This window comes from Sycon ciliatum, chromosome 10, assembly GCF_964019385.1.
Source record: "Sycon ciliatum chromosome 10, ocSycCili1.1, whole genome shotgun sequence".
Classification (NCBI taxonomy): Eukaryota; Metazoa; Porifera; class Calcarea; order Leucosolenida; family Sycettidae; genus Sycon; species Sycon ciliatum.
The window spans coordinates 4,724,511-4,743,793 of NC_088652.1; the positions used below are offsets into that span (position 1 = coordinate 4,724,511).

At 43.8% G+C, this 19,283-nt stretch overlaps 1 protein-coding gene across 1 annotated transcript in view; it reads left to right on the forward strand.

Annotated features, from left to right (window-relative positions):
- LOC135825622 (fibrillin-2-like) overlaps nucleotides 1-19,283 on the forward strand; it is a 110,167-nt gene that overhangs the window by 57,886 nt on the left and 32,998 nt on the right. The window contains exons 39-61 of the mRNA XM_065338228.1: nucleotides 1,285-1,398; nucleotides 2,275-2,388; nucleotides 2,704-2,817; nucleotides 3,143-3,256; nucleotides 3,457-3,570; nucleotides 3,977-4,090; nucleotides 4,498-4,611; nucleotides 5,278-5,391; nucleotides 5,873-5,986; nucleotides 6,220-6,333; nucleotides 9,393-9,506; nucleotides 9,883-9,996; nucleotides 12,150-12,263; nucleotides 12,945-13,058; nucleotides 13,474-13,587; nucleotides 14,278-14,391; nucleotides 14,767-14,880; nucleotides 16,142-16,255; nucleotides 16,624-16,737; nucleotides 17,271-17,384; nucleotides 17,809-17,922; nucleotides 18,209-18,322; nucleotides 18,947-19,060. Of these exons, the coding sequence (XP_065194300.1) occupies nucleotides 1,285-1,398; nucleotides 2,275-2,388; nucleotides 2,704-2,817; nucleotides 3,143-3,256; nucleotides 3,457-3,570; nucleotides 3,977-4,090; nucleotides 4,498-4,611; nucleotides 5,278-5,391; nucleotides 5,873-5,986; nucleotides 6,220-6,333; nucleotides 9,393-9,506; nucleotides 9,883-9,996; nucleotides 12,150-12,263; nucleotides 12,945-13,058; nucleotides 13,474-13,587; nucleotides 14,278-14,391; nucleotides 14,767-14,880; nucleotides 16,142-16,255; nucleotides 16,624-16,737; nucleotides 17,271-17,384; nucleotides 17,809-17,922; nucleotides 18,209-18,322; nucleotides 18,947-19,060 (2,622 nt within the window). The remainder of the gene's footprint in view (nucleotides 1-1,284; nucleotides 1,399-2,274; nucleotides 2,389-2,703; nucleotides 2,818-3,142; nucleotides 3,257-3,456; nucleotides 3,571-3,976; nucleotides 4,091-4,497; nucleotides 4,612-5,277; nucleotides 5,392-5,872; nucleotides 5,987-6,219; nucleotides 6,334-9,392; nucleotides 9,507-9,882; nucleotides 9,997-12,149; nucleotides 12,264-12,944; nucleotides 13,059-13,473; nucleotides 13,588-14,277; nucleotides 14,392-14,766; nucleotides 14,881-16,141; nucleotides 16,256-16,623; nucleotides 16,738-17,270; nucleotides 17,385-17,808; nucleotides 17,923-18,208; nucleotides 18,323-18,946; nucleotides 19,061-19,283) is intronic.

The window sequence follows — 19,283 nt, forward strand, 5'->3', positions numbered from 1 at the left end:
CGCCGAGCACAGTAAGCCAACCGCTGCCACTGCACCGGCTGCTATTATAGCTGATGCAGTTGCTGGGGTTGCTACTCCAGTTACTCGGCATCCTCACTGTCCATCACATGGTTTTGTCTTGAAGTAGGTAGGGCTGCTGGAGGATTCAAGCTTTACGAGGCGCCCAAGAAAAAGAAAGACCCATTCTGGATCGCGCAGTCGCATATGATTCAAGCGCCGTAAAAAACGAGTTGCTGTACTCTAGTCTAGGTTGCCGTAGAACACCAGGATCATATCAAGCTTGTTATATAACATTTCTCCATTCTGAAGTCAACACAGACCAGTTATAGCACTGCTTGCCATTGCTTGTCTGATCTTTTGTCGTCAATTGCCTAAATTGAATGAATTTTGAGGAAAAATCGTCAAAAGTCGCATATCTAAATATGGTATTATGAGTCTCGTACAATGAAATCCTACAAAATTTCTTTGGATTCACAGTGCATATGTCCATACCCAACATCTCCAATCAATTTTGGACCAGAATATGCATTTTCAAAAATTGCCATTTTTGGCCCAGTGGGAGGTGATTTTCCGGTCAGGGCTGAAAGGGTTAAGGTGTTTGCTTTCTAGATTTAGATGCTGACTTTGCCAAAGCAACAGCGTCTTATGATAAGAGTATGAAATCTTAGCCAATGTATAGGGGTGAAACGAGTATCTATTTTGACCAATCGATCCCTCATTCAGAATATTCGATCGAGTATCCGATTATTTAGAGTATTTTATCAAAATTCAAAGGGGCTAGATTTGTGAGTTCTCGACCAATGCGGAAGAAATTATCTCTGTGGACATAGAACAAAAGTCGCCAACGTCTTGTACAGAGTGTAAATTAACGATTTTCATCAGTACTTTCATATCTCAGAACGTTAACTAACATTACTTGCCGTGGTGATCGCATCGTCCAAGTCATAAAATTAATACTAACTCAAAGGCATGCATACCAGTGGATGAGCGGTACAACCAAAGTTTTTGAAAAACAGAATTCCAATAAATGAACTAAAAAAACCCATCGAGTGCAAAATTTCGAATACTCGCTCGTTTGACATTTTCGAACGAATACTCGAATATTCAAACCAATCGTTTCACCCCTACCCATGTATGTAAACAACTTTCATGAAAATGTCCGGAGTGGAACTGTAATGAGCCGAGGTAGGGGAGTTTGAACTGGTTTCAAAAGATTAAATTTGAGGTACTTAAACTGCTCTACCCCAACATTCTCTGTGGCATCAATTTTGCCTATTTCTCTAGATATTGACGACTGCGCACCTTCTCAATGTCAGAATGGAGCGGAATGTGTGGATCATGTGAACAGCTTTTCCTGTATGTGTCAGCCTGGATTCACTGGGCCTCTCTGCGACCAAGGTATGTTGCTCTCCATGTAGCCCCGTGCTAAAACACATTCTGAACATCCTCGCATGTTGCTGAGTGATGCCAATGCGGCCAAGCATGTCATAATAATTATGTGCCCTTTGATGTCTCTTGGATCGGAATTGGTGAGAGCTGGAGATCCGCGTGACCCAACCTCAGCATCTGCAAGCCATGCAAAACCGGGCGATCCGATGCATTGATGGCAGCCCGCCATGTTCCGCGATGCAGCCCCTCCTGGCTGCCAACTCGATTTACCGCGTCACTGACCTTTTTAAACAAAAGCTCCTGATCTTCATCTGGCGGTGTCTAAATGACTCCACTAGCCTTGCTCTAGCCCAGCTTCTCAAACCAGCAGCATGCAGCGGCAGAAGTACGCGCCATCAGCATGCCAATGGTCTGCTCAGCCAGCCAGCTCGCAGTCGGTGTGGCCAAACCAGATTCGCCACCGCAGGAGCATTGCAGTGGAACAGTTTGCCTAGAGAGGTGCGCACCGTATCCAGATTGCAAGATTTTAAGCTAGCCTGCCTTCATTATGTATGCTTGGAATAGGTTGTGTTTCGTCAGGTTTTGACATGTTCCTTTTCTTCTCAGTATTCTCGCTCGCATAGTACTCCATTTCTATGATAATATTGCCTATGCTGTTGCTCATTAGGATTTTGGAAAATTCTATCCTTCGCTTTCATACAACTGGGCCAGGAACCCGTTTGAACTTGCAAAGTAAAATAAAATCAATCAATCATATTGAAATTAGCTTGTAGAAAATAATGGACACCTTCCACCTGCTCCGCTATCCTCTGGGCATTCTTCTTAGTGTACTTAGTCATGTGCTCGCCAAGTCCCATCAAGTCTTATTTACTGTCTTTCCTGCAGACTTGGATGAGTGTTCATCTAATCCATGTCAGAACGGAGCTTCATGTCAGAACCTACTTAACCAGTATGTGTGTGTCTGCAGACCAGGTTTCACCGGTATACTATGTCAGACAGGTTAGTACAGCACAACCGTGCAAAGCTGAACAATTTAATTTTGAGGTTAACACACTAGGGTGCTCAGATAACCGATCTTGCATGACAGGTGTGATGTTTGTGTAGAATTTCTTAGTGCCGGCTGAAGTGTGCGTACTTAGAAGGCAGAAAGCCACCCTGGATTTGTTGCTGCTCAGAATGTGATGCCTGTGGCAATCTTGCGCTGCCTGGAGATATATTGTCAGAATATAATGATTTGCAGCCTGCATTGTTCCTGTAGTTCATCACAAACTAAAAATCCCCCTTTCCTTTGTTCATGTTCTCAATAAATTACAGATCTGGATGAATGCATGTCCAATCCATGTCATAACGGAGCTTCTTGTCGGAACCTGCTCAACCATCATGTATGTGTCTGTAAGCCAGGCTTCACGGGAACCCTGTGCCAGACAGGTACGCATAATCATTATGTGCAAACAACTTGCCTCTTTGAACTGTTTGACGCACGAACACAAGAACAAGATCTAAAGAATTAGGAAATAAGAGGCCACATGCCTCGTACTGCTCTTTTCTCTCCGAAATCCAACGCTTGCAAACCATATACGAGCTAAAGACAGGCAATACGAGGCATGTGGCCTCGAATTTCCGAATACTTTGAAATTCTCCGTGAAGTCCAAATTTGAAATTGCAAGATCTAAAGAGGTACAGCATGGGTACTTGCTCTGAATGTTCTCCATAACATTCAGACTCTGATATTATACTTGCTGTTTCCCCCTAGATATCGATGATTGTGCGTCTTCTCAATGCCGAAATGGTTCGGCGTGTGTGGATCACGTGAACAACTTTTCTTGCATCTGTCAGCCAGGATTTACAGGGCCTATCTGTGACCAAGGTAGGTTTTTCTCTGTGTCGCTTCCCTTCTCGAATGAACACATGGTAATGTGGAATGAACGATCCATTTGCATGTCAGTAATCCTTAGATTTCTGTTACCAGTTACCAGTGTCCTTTTATGCTGGTTTTCGATGTGATTGCTTTTAAATGTGACCGCTGACTATGCTCTATCGGTGCGTTCTATACCATTTGTCTTGCAGATGTGGATGAATGTTCATCAAATCCATGTCAGAACAGTGCTACTTGTCAGAACCTACTCAACCAGTATGTGTGTGTCTGCAGACCAGGGTTCACTGGTACACTATGTCAGACAGGTTAGTACAGTAGATGGTGATACGTATAGTGGATTATCCACATGTATTTACTCGTGCCCCTTTCGTGCACAGTTTAAACGTATTATGAGCTGCTGCAGTATGAGGTCTATGATGACACGTGTGTGAAGACAGCCAAAGGGGTCCTTCTACACACGTGAGTGTGTATGTGAACGTGTGTTCTACATTTTAAAGTCATTAATGTCTGAAATAAGGTTGTGTCTTATCGCCTCGGGGTGGACTGGGGCGAGGAGGAGGGTAATATTCGCTCAACCAAGTATCGAGCCCACAACCGCATGTGTGGTCAATGATCCAACCACTACGTGGAATCACCCACTTTCCTGGTTTGCCATTCAGTCATCATCACATCTCCTTTTTTTTGGTTTGCGCTGTCTCCCGTGTATTTCAGATCTGGATGAGTGCATATCCAATCCATGCCAGAACGGAGCTTCTTGTCGGAACCTACTCAACCACCATGTTTGCGTCTGCCGACCAGGTTACACAGGTGCCCTTTGCCAAACAGGTTAGGACAGTTCAGTCATGCCATGTCGATAACCAAAAACAGCCAAACCGCATAGATGAGCATGGATTTATGCGGTAGCTCAAGGTGATGATCACTTTGAGCTGCCGTACCTGCATGCACACAGGAATATACACGTGCATACCCTCATGACCGTTTAGGAGCCGCATCTGACGCCTGATCATGGGGTGGTGGCGTCCCACGGAAGCGGAAAGGTGGTTCTTGACCAGGGAGTTGTACGACTCCTTGTTCTTGACCTGCCCGGTATGCGAACCCGTCGAATTTTTTATAATTTTTTTGATACCCTCATGAACTTCACCAGCTATGAACTTATGCAAGTGTCCATAACAATAATCTTTTCCTCTTGTCAATGGATAATGGCATGCTTTTTGTCATCTCCTTCTCTTCAGATATCAATGAATGCAGTGATGTGCTATGTCAACATGGTGGTACTTGCCTGGATCTGGAAAATCAGTTCTCATGTCAGTGTGCTCTTGGATACAGCGGACTCTACTGTCAGCAAGGTATACAACACAATGATTGTCTAAACACGTACATAATATCTATTATGTTACTTCTGTAGTGGGTGGCACGTAAAGTGCTGCAAAATGAAGTCACTGATCCTATGTTGCGAATCACAGTTTTTGGATTACATTTTTGGTCTTTGACCACTTTCCTGGTGGGTGTAATCAACTCACCTGCGACTGATTGAGAACCTCCAGATAAGGACTGATCCTGGAGGGTAATGGCAGTCCTACGGATGCGGAAAACTCAACCTAACTAATTCTCAGACAAACCGTGAATATTTTTATGCAGCCATCCAGCTGAACCACACAGACACCAGCAAGGACACTTCCATTGAGAGATAATATTGCTCCACGCCTCTAGACAGCTGTTTCGCTCCCTGTCGGAGCTCATCAGTAGAGGATGATAATGATGATAATGGAGGAATGATCATTCTTATACACCAGAAATGGCGAAGTGTCCTTGCTGGTGTCTGTATGGTTCGGCTGAAGAGCGCGTGGTTGTGATGAGTTGGGAATGCAATGAATTGAAAATATGGCCGAAAGCTCTGTCGCAATATTTAGCCATCCAGCTGTCAAGAATAAACCTTTTCAAGTTGTGAATAAGAAACTGGGTTACAGCGCTTGCTCTAATCCTCCTGCAATCATTTTTGTTGATTTCTGTAGATATCAACGACTGTGCGCATTCTTTATGCCAGAATGGCGCACAATGTGTGGATCACTTAAACAACTTCTCTTGCATTTGTCAACCGGGATTCACCGGCCCTCTGTGCGACCAAGGTGTGTTAGATAGCTTGATCAATTTAACACGGCATGAGTACGCGTCGGATATTGCATTTCTTGTGGAATGGCATCGTGATCAACCTGCTTACAATGTAGTGTATCCTTCAATACTTTTTGTTATGATAGTATTACGATTGTGATTCCACGTTGATTTTTCACATTTGAAATGCAGGTATAATACAAGTTCGACTGAACAAGCTAGGATCTGTGGCCTAGGCCGGCTTAGCAGTTATGCGTTGATTTATATCTGTTCCACCTGTCGTATTTCCTGCTCCAACTTTCACATGTCTATAACTTCAGCTGCTCAATGAAGTCCAGTCGCGGCACTGAAGTACGCACTGGGCCCTAGACTTCCGAATACTGGCCTGCGAAATGATGCAAGATGCAAACTTGAGTGTGGCGGCTGGACTTAATAGAGCAGGAGTGTACCATTCATAAGTCACCTCTGTCACGCGATTCTTCACCATTTGGCTTGTAGATGTGAACGAATGCTCATCTAGCCCATGCCAGAACGGTGCTACTTGTCAAGATCTGCTCGACCAGTATGTGTGTACCTGCAGACCAGGTTTCAGTGGCACACTGTGCCAAACAGGTTAGCTTACAGCTTATACTGATAATTGTTGATAGCTACATGCAGATAGGTAGCACACATCGATCATGATTTTCAGCTATGTGTATCTGCATGCACACGATCACACATGGTTGAATCTCTTAACCGTATCAAAACTGATCTTTCCTTTTTCAGCATGAAGCATCTTGATGTCAAAATATCTTGCTCACCTGTAGATGAAGAACTATGTATTTCCGGGATCTCCTGCTCTTCAGATATCAACGAATGTAGTGGTGTGGTATGTCAACATGGTGGTACTTGCCTGGATCTGGACAATCAATTCTCCTGTGAATGTGTTGTTGGATACAATGGAACCTACTGTGAACAAGGTAGGCACTGCATAAATTTCTGGGAAATCCAGAGGCTAGTTGAACACTGTGTGTTATACAATCAACTTAGCGTATAACGACTCACGGCGGGGCATCAGAAAAGTGTCCTTATATCCGAAGTCTCATTGTATGTATTACAGTTAGATGGGACTTTGCTCTGGGCATGGAGATTCTGTCGTTATTCGCGAATTGTCGTTATATCCGCAGTTAAGGGGGCACATCACCCAAAAATTCGCTGAAAAATCGAATTTGTAAATTCATATTGAGTGCTACGTCAGTTGAAAGAGCATGAATAGCTGCAAATTCTCTGAAAACTGTGTCCCTATCTGACCAGCCGTTCAAGAGTTATGGCCGAAAATGTGCCCTTGCAAGGAAAGATTTTTTTGTTGCATGCTGTCATTTGTTGGCAGCACTGTATTTGAATGTGAGCAGACCGTGCGCAACTTGTCGTATTATGGAAACACGCGAAAGTGTGCAGAATTTTGCCCCAAGTCCAAAAAAGTCCAAAAAATCACGTTTAAAAACCACGTATTGGGCTGCACGGCGGCGGGCGAAGCCCGCCGCCGTGCAGCAGGACTTTTGCCAGCACCCTCGTGACGTTGCAGATATGTGGCTTGATTATTGTAGTTGACGTTGATTTAGTGACTTTGGCAAGTTTGAGTCGTGTCAAGAAGTCAGGTAGGATTCAGTACTAGGCAGTAGTGAAACATGAGTGGCAGTCTTTGCCGGTTTCTGAGGGCATCCTGGATTTGGTTTGCAGCGCTGTGGAAATGGCTTGCTGTGGAGGTCCCAGCACTGGATGTTGTATCAAAGGTACGACCTCGTAGCACGTGCCAAACCTAAAAAAATTCAAAAATTGCCTTGGGTCTGTGGGAGTCCGTGAAAGAACGCCCACTCGTTCCGTTGTGACAGATTCCAGGGCCACGTTGAGGGGCCCTACCCCACCACCCATGGCTGCTTCTGGACTTGTTTTAGGTCTGGGTCCCGCGCACGGACAGAATGGGCACGAAAATGTGAAAAAAATGTAAATGGATTTGTTTGGCTCCTGGGTGGCTCGCACACCGTAGCACTATGCCGGAAATTTGAGTTTTTCCGGCCTGGAAAGCCTGTCAGTGAGACGCAAGAACTTGTAAATCATGTCCTGAGGGCCAGCATAGTGGCAGGAGTGTGTGGTCAAAATTTCACTCAAATCCACTGAGAAACACCAAAGTTACGGTCAATTGAATGCCATATGAAATTTTTGGGTGATGTGCCCCCTCAAGGGGGCACATCACCCAAAAATTCGCTGAAAAATCGAATTTGTAAATTCAGATTGAGTGCTACGTCAGTTGAAAGAGCATGAATAGCTGCAAATTCTCTGAAAACTGTGTCCCTATCTGACCAGCCGTTCAAGAGTTATGGCCGAAAATGTGCCCTTGCAAGGAAAGATTTTTTTGTTGCATGCTGTCATTTGTTGGCAGCACTGTATTTGAATGTGAGCAGACCGTGCGCAACTTGTCGTATTATGGAAACACGCGAAAGTGTGCAGAATTTTGCCCCAAGTCCAAAAAAGTCCAAAAAATCACGTTTAAAAACCACGTATTGGGCTGCACGGCGGCGGGCGAAGCCCGCCGCCGTGCAGCAGGACTTTTGCCAGCACCCTCGTGACGTTGCAGATATGTGGCTTGATTATTGTAGTTGACGTTGATTTAGTGACTTTGGCAAGTTTGAGTCGTGTCAAGAAGTCAGGTAGGATTCAGTACTAGGCAGTAGTGAAACGTGAGTGGCAGTCTTTGCCGGTTTCTGAGGGCATCCTGGATTTGGTTTGCAGCGCTGTGGAAATGGCTTGCTGTGGAGGTCCCAGCACTGGATGTTGCATCAAAGGTACGACCTCGTAGCACGTGCCAAACCTAAAAAAATTCAAAAATTGCCTTGGGTCTGTGGGAGTCCGTGAAAGAACGCCCACTCGTTCCGTTGTGACAGATTCCAGGGCCACGTTGAGGGGCCCTACCCCACCACCCATGGCTGCTTCTGGACTTGTTTTAGGTTTGGGTCCCGCGCACGGACAGAATGGGCACGAAAATGTGAAAAAAATGTAAATGGATTTGTTTGGCTCCTGGGTGGCTCGCACACCGTAGCACTATGCCGGAAATTTGAGTTTTTCCGGCCTGGAAAGCCTGTCAGTGAGACGCAAGAACTTGTAAATCATGTCCTGAGGGCCAGCATAGTGGCAGGAGTGTGTGGTCAAAATTTCACTCAAATCCACTGAGAAACACCAAAGTTACGGTCAATTGAATGCCATATGAAATTTTTGGGTGATGTGCCCCCTTAAGTATAGCGAAGGTGACTGTATATTTGTTTATCGCCTTCTTAGTATTTGACCCCACTAATTTCCCTGATACCTAAGCGGTCAAATATATCGCGTATTTGACTGCTTAGTCAAATACACGATATATTTGACTACTTATATTTGACTCCTTAGAACTTCTTGGACTTAGAAATTTTCTCTCCAACTTAGAAAAAGAAATTTTTGAAGAAAGCAGAAATACACAAGATGGGATTTGAACCCACAACCTTGTGAATCTCAGTCACTCTTCCTTACCACCCAGCCACTGTGCTACCGATGCTGAACCTAGTTTAAACAATGATCTTGACTTTAAATGCAGTACAATGCGGTATAGGCTATAGTATAATACTAGAATTACAAGGATATGTCGTATATGAAGAGAAACTATTGCGTGGAGAACACGATAAATAGATTATAGACCTCATAGTTGGTCTATACAGGATATATAGACCTCGTAAAAGACCTCGGGGGACCTCGGTCTTTTACTCGGTCTATATATCCTGTGACCTCGGTCTTTTACGAGGTCTATATATCCTGTATAGACCTCCTAACCGGTCTATAATCTATACGTATTTGCCTGGAATATTAATTTTATGCCACACTCTGCCAACTGAACAAGATCAATTTCTCTGTTCGCGGATAGGTCCAGCGTTCTGTTCTCAAATTTATCCTTAATTTTGCTGCACTTACCACTCCCGACCTTGTTTCGAATCCAATTTGCTTGTTTCTCTAGATATCGATGACTGTGCATTATCGCCATGCAAGAATGGAGGGGAGTGTGTGGACCACGTGAATAACTTCTCTTGCATATGTCATCCTGGATTCACTGGACCTCTCTGTGACCAAGGTATGCTGCCCTCCACTTCCTTCACTGGGAGGTGACTAATGTCACTTTCTGATTGAATGGCAAAGTTGCAGTCCAGCATTCGAGTCAGCACAGCATCCTGTCGTATGATGCGTATTTACCGTTTTTGGGAGCTGGGTTCTAGGCGTTTACAAGGCTTTTTCTTCAATTTTCTATTTGTTTCAAACATGAATAATAGTACTCCAAAGTGTACTTGAAATATTCTGTGGCAAAATAATGCCAAACCTTATGTGTTCCTTTGTTACTTTCTGCGGTTGCAACTGCAGTTGCAACCTTCAATGTTTTCTGGTGTTTCTCTGCGTACTTGCTAATGCTTAGCCCCACTCTGCCGTTGTGTTCTCTATTTCCTGACTTGCAGATGTTGACGAGTGCTTGTCTAACCCCTGTGAGAACGGGTCAACTTGTGAGAACCTACTCAACGAGTTTGTGTGCATCTGCAGACCAGGCTTCATGGGAATCCTATGTCATACAGGTCAGTATAGTGCATCTAAATGTTCAGCTAAGTATATACTCCGCACAGTTATACATCCTACCCAAAAATAGTCTCTCGGCTACATATTATTCCAAAAATAATTAATTAAGAATTGCGATCAACAGAACGAGCTGAACCGACATTTTCACAAAGGCTTTTATTGTATTCAAAAAAACGAGTGTATACGAAGGCAGTGAAGAACATGTAAGAAAGAAAAAATGTGATATGGAAGAAATGATGAACAAAAAATTGTACTTCGAACTAGTTTTCGCACAACACTCCTCAGGAAGCTACGTTGTACTAATGAAAAACAATCCAGAAAGATACTAATAAAGAGAAATGGAGTGAGAAGAAACAACACCTATGAAAATGATAATCCTAGCACTAAGGTAATAACAGGAAAAACTGCGAAAGCACTTAACGAACTTGTAAAGACTACTAGTATACTGTGACACAAGATATGACACCATGGCCAACCAGAGCCAAACAGACAGAACAAGTTGCTACTAAAACAATTTCAAACGAATAATGCTGTCCTTCTGGACACACAGATTAGGCTTATGAATACGTTGACAAACGGCTTCTAACACACTCAACTGCAGCTTATAACCATGACGAGCACGGCACAAAACAGAAAAAGAAGAATCAGAATAAACCTTACAGCAATCAGGACGAGATGCAAGATGCTTATACACTGATGACTTCCTACTAGAAAACACACGCTCGCACCCACTCTTACTCACACGATCATTCTCGCTCTCACACTCACCGGAATCACTGGACTCACTGGCCGAATCCTCCTCAACGACTTCCTGCCTCGGAGCAATCAGGGCCCGTCTCCTCCCATCCCTCGTCTCACGTTCCTGTTGTGTATTCCGTTGGCTCGGTACTTCCGTACTGAAATAGGTCATGGTGTAATTAGCAGTTGTTCTTCTGGGTCTCGTTGATATTGAGGTAGGTATTGTTGTCGTCTCTGCCGGTGATGCAGCAAGCGATGCTGATGCAAACGTGTCTGCATGCAACACACGTGGCGTCGCCAAAGCCACATCCACCTCCGCTGGTGGAGGGAGTGACTTGGTCATGGCCACGGGAGCCAATGGTGGACTTGTCGAGTGAGACGCTAGGTCCTGTGTTGGCGGAGGTAGTGGTTGTTTACGGGGTCTTCCCCGCGTGGGACGCTCCAGTTGTGCGCTACGTGGGATAATGTGTAAAGGAGTGTGTTGCTTGATGCGTATTAGTATCTTTCTGGATTGTTTTTCACTAGTACAACGTAGCTTCCTGAGGAGTGTTGTGCGAAAACTAGTTCGAAGTACAATTTTTTGGTCATCATTTCTTCCATATCACATTTTTTCTTTCTTACATGTTCTTCACTGCCTTCGTATACACTCGTTTTTTGAATACAATAAAAGCCTTTGTGAAAATGTCGGTTCAGCTCGTTCTGTTGATCGCAATTCTAAAACTATTGTCGCCTCGACGCCTATTTACATAATTAATTAAATTATAAATATAACCCAAATTTGCGTGCCATTATGTTTTGAAGAATTTGTAACCGAGAGACCGTTTTTCGGGAGTGGTGTATAACTGTGTGAAACATGAAGTAGCTACAGTGCAGTCTGCACACCCTTAGGAAGCTAGGTGCATAAAGCAGCACGATCGTGGCATAACGCCAAACAGCCATTAACGCAATGTCATTAGATTGATTTGATATTGTATTTGCAAGGATTCTCCAGAGGCAAATGGATGCCTATCAAAGGGAGTCTCCTAGGGAAAGTAAGTGAAGGTGCCTGCTATATGAGAAAGGGAGGAAGGTACATGACAAGGTGAAATAATACAGTTAGAGAGGAAGGAACACCTTGAACAAGTCCAAATTCAAGTCAACACATGATCACCAAACAGCAGGTTGACCTGTGGTCACGAATGAGTCTCTCTCTCTCTCTCTCTCTCTCTCTCATGTTCTCTCTATCTCTCTCGTTCTCTCTCTCTCTCTCTCTCTCGCGTTCTCTCTCGTTCTCTCTCTCGTTCTTTCTCTCGTGCGTACATACATTTACTGATGGCCATAACAATAACAAAATAATATTGGCTTAATCAGTTGCCTTCTGCCATTTTGCAATTTTCATCAAATTGCGGAACTGCTGCGATCTTGTGACTTTCAGATGTCAATGAATGTAGCATTGTGGTGTGTCAACATGGAGGTACTTGCCTGGATCTGGAGAATCAATTCTCCTGTCTGTGTGCTGTTGGATACAATGGAACCTACTGTGAACAAGGTATACATTGCACCAGCGGATAGCTGTGAATATCCCGCCACTGCACAACTGTATGTTTGCACAACTGTATGTCATACATATTAAGCGTTACAGATTTAGATGAGAACTCTAATAACAGTCCAAGAAAATACTTCCTCCTCGTCATTACAATTGTCGGAATGTTTTTGACTTGCTGGTCTTAGTCGATCTGTTGGAATCGCTGTTTTCTGTGCTGGAACATTGCTACGACGCTTCCTACACAATATAATGCAACGGAAGCCATGGTGGTCTCAGAGCTCTCGTCCACACCAAACAGATGCATCGAGCTTCGCACTATTTCAGCGCAGAGCGCGTATATTTTTTCTGGAGTTCGTGCCGTCCACATCGTTTGCGTGGACATTTGTCAAGACTGCAAGCTCGGGTATAAGAATCCTGGTATTTCTCCTGAATTTGAAATGCTGAAGTTCACTATGGCAAGAACAAAGTGTTCTCAAATTCCTAACAACAAAATCACCCACACGCTACGTGTGGCGCATTTGCTGTGGAGGAAGCAGAGCAGGTCTGAAAGCACCAAAAAAAAAACAGTGAATCCATTGTCAAGGAAAGAACTATGAACAAGATCGGACGAGCTTGGAATGCTTAGCTCCTGCAAATATTCTCGATAATTCTCACTCTCAAGCCAAAGTTTCTTGTTTCTCCTAGATATCGATGACTGTACGCCGTCTCAATGTCAGAATGGTGCGGAGTGTGTGGATCGCGTAAACAACTTCTCTTGCATCTGTCAGCCAGGATTCACAGGACCTGTTTGTGATCAAGGTGTGTTGTCACAGTAACTCTGTGTAGGGCCTCATTTGAACCTTGGCTTGTATACATGAGCGCGTATGTAGGATGTGGAAGGATTCGCAGTGTGGCAAGGATGCAATGCACATGCAGTGCACATGGCAATCAACGATTCTTGTACTACTGATGCGTGGATTGTGTGAGTGAGACTCGAACCATCTAAACCATTACATTCAATGTGTACAGTTCTCTGGCATGGTACCAGTGTACTTGGGATAACAAATTTGATCTATATAAGCTGGTTGAGACCAATCCAATTGCATGGCTGTAGTCCTTACACTTCTCTCTTCAACATTTGAATTGCAGTGTTCTTTAGTTTTCTATGATTTTGCTTCCAAATAGGACAGCTAACTCTGCTCTGTCCGTGCATTCCCCTCTACCTTGTTTGTAGATGTGGATGAATGTTCATCTAATCCATGTCAGAACAGTGCTACTTGTCAGAACCTACTCAACCAGTATGTGTGTGTCTGCAGACCAGGTTTCACCGGTACACAATGTCAAACAGGTTAGTATGATCCTTTATGATTATCATCTCCGTACCTATAATTATTATTATAGACCGTGTTCAGTGACCAGCCCACCATGCACAGAAATCCAGTTCCTAGTAGACAATACAGTGCGGATCGGCTATAGGGTTGTCGGCTATAGTAATATACCTCTTATAGTGATCGTATTCTCAAATTCATTTTCGTAAACCATATATGTATATCTGTTTTCATTCAGCACCTGTTCCTGTTGGTTAAGAATGTATGTTGACATGTTTTCTGCTTGTTGATATGAACTGTGTCTGAACTGTGTCTGAAGTGAAACTGATTCTATTTGAGCGGTCACTCGAGTATAATCCTAGCTGCAGCATTTCCATCCTTCTTTTCAGCTCTAACACTCATACATGATCTCTCTTGATGTCCGTCAAATTTTACCCATCATCTTTCCGTCAAACCAATGAATATTGCCCATCATTTGTATTTTTGTATTGTGTTTTACAAGTATTATTTTGCTTTGGCATTCCCAACAGTCCCCAAGGTCGCCTTACAGGGCGCCCGAGATGAATGAATGCCATCCTGAAAAACCATCATCATGACGGATTGATTAAATCAACGTGTAAATGGCTGCAATGTCGTTTGTGAGTCCTTAGATTGGTGTTAACCTTGTTTCCCCTCATCGTGTTTGGTATTTTATCTGTTGATTTCCCTAGATATCGATGACTGCACACCTTCTCAATGTCAGAATGGAGCGGAGTGTGTGGATCATGTGAACAACTTTTCTTGCACCTGTCAGCCAGGATTCACCGGGCCTCTCTGCGATAAAGGTACTGTATATCATTGTTTATATCTTATAGCTCCCTTATTGAAATGAAGTATAATGTCTTGTGCAAATTATTTGAGCAGGCACACAAGTGATGCAAGTTGCACTCATATTGCGACTCTATCTTTCCTTTTCTAATTGTCCTTCATGACCCTGATGTTGGGCCAGGCCCAAATATTTGGTGTGATGTAAATTTGAATTTGAATCACAGTGAAGAGACCATTTTGGGAGTTTGGAGTTGAGAAGTGAAGTTTCCTAAAATAAATTAATATCCATCTTTCCTATAGGGTTTATGGCTGCTAAATCTTCCATTTTCAACCCCCTCAAACTGATGAATAGGTCTGCTGTGTTCTTCCATTCTCTACTGTTTGTCTTGCAGATGTGGATGAATGTTCTTCTAATCCATGTCAGAACAGTGCTACTTGTCAAAACCTACTCAACCAGTATGTGTGTGTCTGCAGACCAGGTTTCACCGGTGCATTATGTCAGACAGGTTAGTATAGTGCATGTCGAAAGGCATATTGGAATGTGTATAAATGACCAAGATGCACGGAAAGCTGATCCGTACACACAAGGTCACTGTTCTCCACAGATGAAATTCCCTCGAAATGTACAGTGAGATGTTGTATGTTGTCCATGATGCCATGTTTATAAAGAAAGCCAAGGCGAGCTTTCTATGCAGAAGAGAGTGCACGCAAAAGTGTGTGTTTTGCTTTTGAAGTCATTCATGTCTGAATTTTAAAAGGTTTTCTCCTTCATTGCAGAAGAGCCCCTGGGGCCGGGGGTGGGGGGAGAGAGGAGGATGCTATTTGCTTAACCAGGTATCGAACCCACAAGCATATGTTTAGATGGCCTATTTTCTAACCATTATGCTGAAAGGCCCCATTTTATGATTTGCCATGTCGCAATTCATTTTGTGGTTCAATCAATGAAGTGAGGAGTCGGATCGCAGCAGCCTCGGCTGCTGTTGCACGACTAGTAACAATCTGGAGGGATAGAAACATCAGTATCGGCTCGAATTTACGTCTACTCAATGCTATTGTTTTATCCTTATTCCTTTATGCTTGCCAGTCTTGGACCTTAACTGCTGAAATAGTGAAAAAGATCGAGGCTTTCGAAATGAGAAGCTATCGATGTCTTCTCAGGATTCCTTTCACTGATCACCGGACGAATGTGTCTGTTAGAGAGGAAATAAATAGTATTCACAAACAGGTCCCACTTATTGTTTCTGTTCGTAGAAGGAAATTGCAATTTTTTGGTCGTATTGTTCGTTCCGGCTGTTTGCCATTGACTGTTCTTCAGGGTTGTGTTGCTGGAGGTCGTGGCCGAGGCAGGCCCAGAATGTCATGGCTTGATAATATTATTTCATGGACTGCACTTGACGTGCAGTCCTTGCTAGGTGCTGCACGCGATCGATTTTTATGGCGCTCGCTTGTTCATACTTGCTCTGTGACGCCCCGACGGCCTTAGAGCTATGGGCTTGTGGTGATGATGATGATGATGATGTCGCAATTATTACATCTCCTTTCTTGGTGTGCCCTGTCTCTGTGCCATATGCCCTATGCCCTGTCCCTCGTGCTCTGTCCCCCTTGTCCTGTGCCCTGTGCCCTGAACCCTGTGTCCTGTGCCCTGTGCCCTGGACCCTGTGCCCTGAACCCGGTACCCTATGCCCTGTGCCCTGGACCCTGTGCCCTGAACCCGGTGCCCTGTGCCCTGTGCCCTGCACCCTGCACCCTGTGCCCCGTGTATTTCAGATCTGGATGAGTGCATGTCCAATCCATGCCAGAATGGAGCGTCATGTCGGAATCTACTCAACCATCACGTGTGCGTCTGCCGACCAGGTTACACAGGTGCCCTTTGCCAAACAGGTTAGGGCAGTACAGTTGAGACTTGACAATTGCTTTACAGCCAAAATGCAATGATCAGCATGAAAACCGTACCTGCATGCACACAGGACTATGCCCGTGCATGCACTCATCTACTTTGCCTTGATGGAAATGGTCTCATGCAAGTGTCCATACCAAAATATTACGTAATCAAGCAGCGTGCTCCACTGTCCGAAGAGTGCTCAATACCCATATAGGGCAGAGTCTTGTACACAAGAGAGAGATTGGAAGCTGTGTCGCAACTCTGAGTTTCACGTATTACTACGATCATCAGGCAATACTAAAATGTTATCATCTTTCACTCTTGTCATTGGATAATGGCATGCTTGTTGTCATCTCCTGCTGTTCAGATATCAATGAATGCAGTGATGTGGTATGTCAACATGGTGGTACTTGCCTGGATCTGGAGAATCAGTTTTCATGTCAGTGTGCTCTTGGATACAGTGGACTTTACTGTCAACAAGGTATACCCTGTCATCTCACCCTTTATATGTGTATGTAGCAGAGTAAGCCCAGACTAGTGAATAGCAGCTTAGCTTGTTTAAGCCAAATACTGTGTTGACTAATAAAACTATATTTATGTTGACAATGTATTGGGCATAACCTTTCGTGTTGTACGATACTCGGAGGCAGACAACCATCAGGTTTCAAAATGTGAGCTATTCCAGCTTGTACACATTTACTATATCCCTAGTACATACCTAGAGTCCATAATCCCTCAGAGTATGCAACTTCACTGACCAGATCTGGGACGGCGAAATCCGTGTTGCACGTCATAGTGTGACATCATGAGTAGGGGAAGTGTGTTTGGGTCTCGGAACTCGGCGGACCACATCGACCGAATGAGGCAAGTCCGACCCTAAAAATGACGAACATCGCGGACTACGCCGTCCCACAACCCCATCCCAGTTGCGCACTCTGCCGGGGGGATTATGGACTCTTGTCCGCACTGACAAGTGTGCTCTTACATTGATACCATTGTTGCTGATTTCTCCAGATATCGATGACTGTGATTCTTCGCCGTGCGAGAACGGATCCGAGTGTGTGGATCAAGTGAATGATTTCGCCTGCATCTGTAAGCCTGGCTTCACCGCACCTCTCTGTGGCCAAGGTATATCTAGAGTTTTTTTTTAGTTTTCAAGTTCTGTGATTGTAATTGGATGTTTTAATCTATTTTGTAACTGATGAAACTCGATCGTGATTGGATTTTGTCAGGGCATTGGTGCGCATGAACATTTTAAAAGTTCCAATTTGATTCCAGAATGGACACTGGTGGGCTTGTATGTAGCTGCTTGTAGGTAGCTGTCTACTTTCCTTCTCCTTGGCTGTACCCCCGGCTTATCCTTTGTCTGTTTACGTGTGTATGTATTGCCATTTGCTTATAATTATAATAATAATATATCATACTATCATGAATCGCACTAAATTTTGCCTATCATTGTATGCATACATTTGCTAAACCTTTCGTTTTCAACTGCCTCAAACACATGAATAGGTTTGCTGCGATCTTCCATTCTCTACGATTTGTCTTGCAGTTGTGGATGAGTGTTCATCTAATCCGTGTCAGAACAGTGCTACTTGTCAGAACCTACTTAACCAGTATGTGTGTGTCTGCAGACCAGGTTTCAACGGTACACTATGTCAGACAGGTTAGTACAGTAGATGGTGATATGTATAGTGGATTAACCTCATATATTTAGTATGGTGTGTTTGTGACACCATTGATCGAAAGAAATGCTCACAATAATACAAATATTCACTGGTTTGAGGGAAAGACACATGAACTATGTCATAATAATAATTATATCTTTCATCTTGCCGTGCACTTGAACCCAAACAGTACTTTGTGTACCAGAGACTCCAGGAGGTTAATACGCAATGTTTCTTCCATTCCTGATCTGTGACAGCTGACATTTATCTTCTCCTGCTGTTCAGATATCAATGACTGCAGTGATGTGGTATGTCAACATGGTGGTACTTGCCTGGATCTGGAGAATCAGTTCTCATGTCTGTGTGCTCTTGGATACACTGGTCTCTACTGTGAACAAGGTATACAACACATGATCGGACATTTTGCACATGTGGCATTGAAAGCAAGTGGCAAATCCATCACTTATGGGCATGCTATCACTCATAGTCACATCACGCTTTGTAATATACCTACATGTGCATGTAAATGTTTAGTCTCAAACGTTGGAGACTTTCAGATGCTATCCATCTATTTATTTTCCACCCAGCTATCACTAATACAGCCGTTAGAACAGTGTTTTTTGCTGGACGCTTAGAGATCCGCTGGAAACCATTTGGAATATTGAAACTGTTTACAAAAGAAAACTGCGAGATCTTTATTCAAACTTAGAAGTTGCGACTTCGGTGGTAATACTCATGAAAATGGTTTCTCCAACTAGGAGCACACGCTTCTTGCCAAACTTGACACTTGACTGACTCACGACTGCCATCCGGAGCACAAGAGGAGCACATTCACACCTTCCGCTCCGCGTTGGAGCAACCATCTTCATATCTTTTATTCAGGCTAAACAATTTTCACCCATGCCTCTTCGCGCTTTTCCTCTGAGTGTACCATTATGTTTGTCTTTGCTCGTTGTACACCTTGCCTCACCACACACTTACTGTGCATCTCCCCAATCCTTTCCCTCTTGCTCGTTCCACTAGATATTGACGACTGTACACCTTCTCAATGCCTGAATGGTTCGGAATGTGTGGATCACGTGAACAACTTCTCTTGTATCTGTCAGGCAGGATTCAGCGGGCCACTCTGCAACCAAGGTTTGTTGAATGCCATTTAGCATGTCATCTACCTCTTATGCTGAAAGGGGGGTATCTTTTTAGGGAAATGGAACAGCTGTGAAATTGTCACTCAAAATCTTTGTTCGAAGAATCTATGTGCGGTCATTACGTTTCTGTGAATGGGATTCCAATTCTTCCTTTTGAATTATCTTCTTTCTTTCTTCTTTCTTATACATGTATGTCTACTACTTTTCTTTTGTTG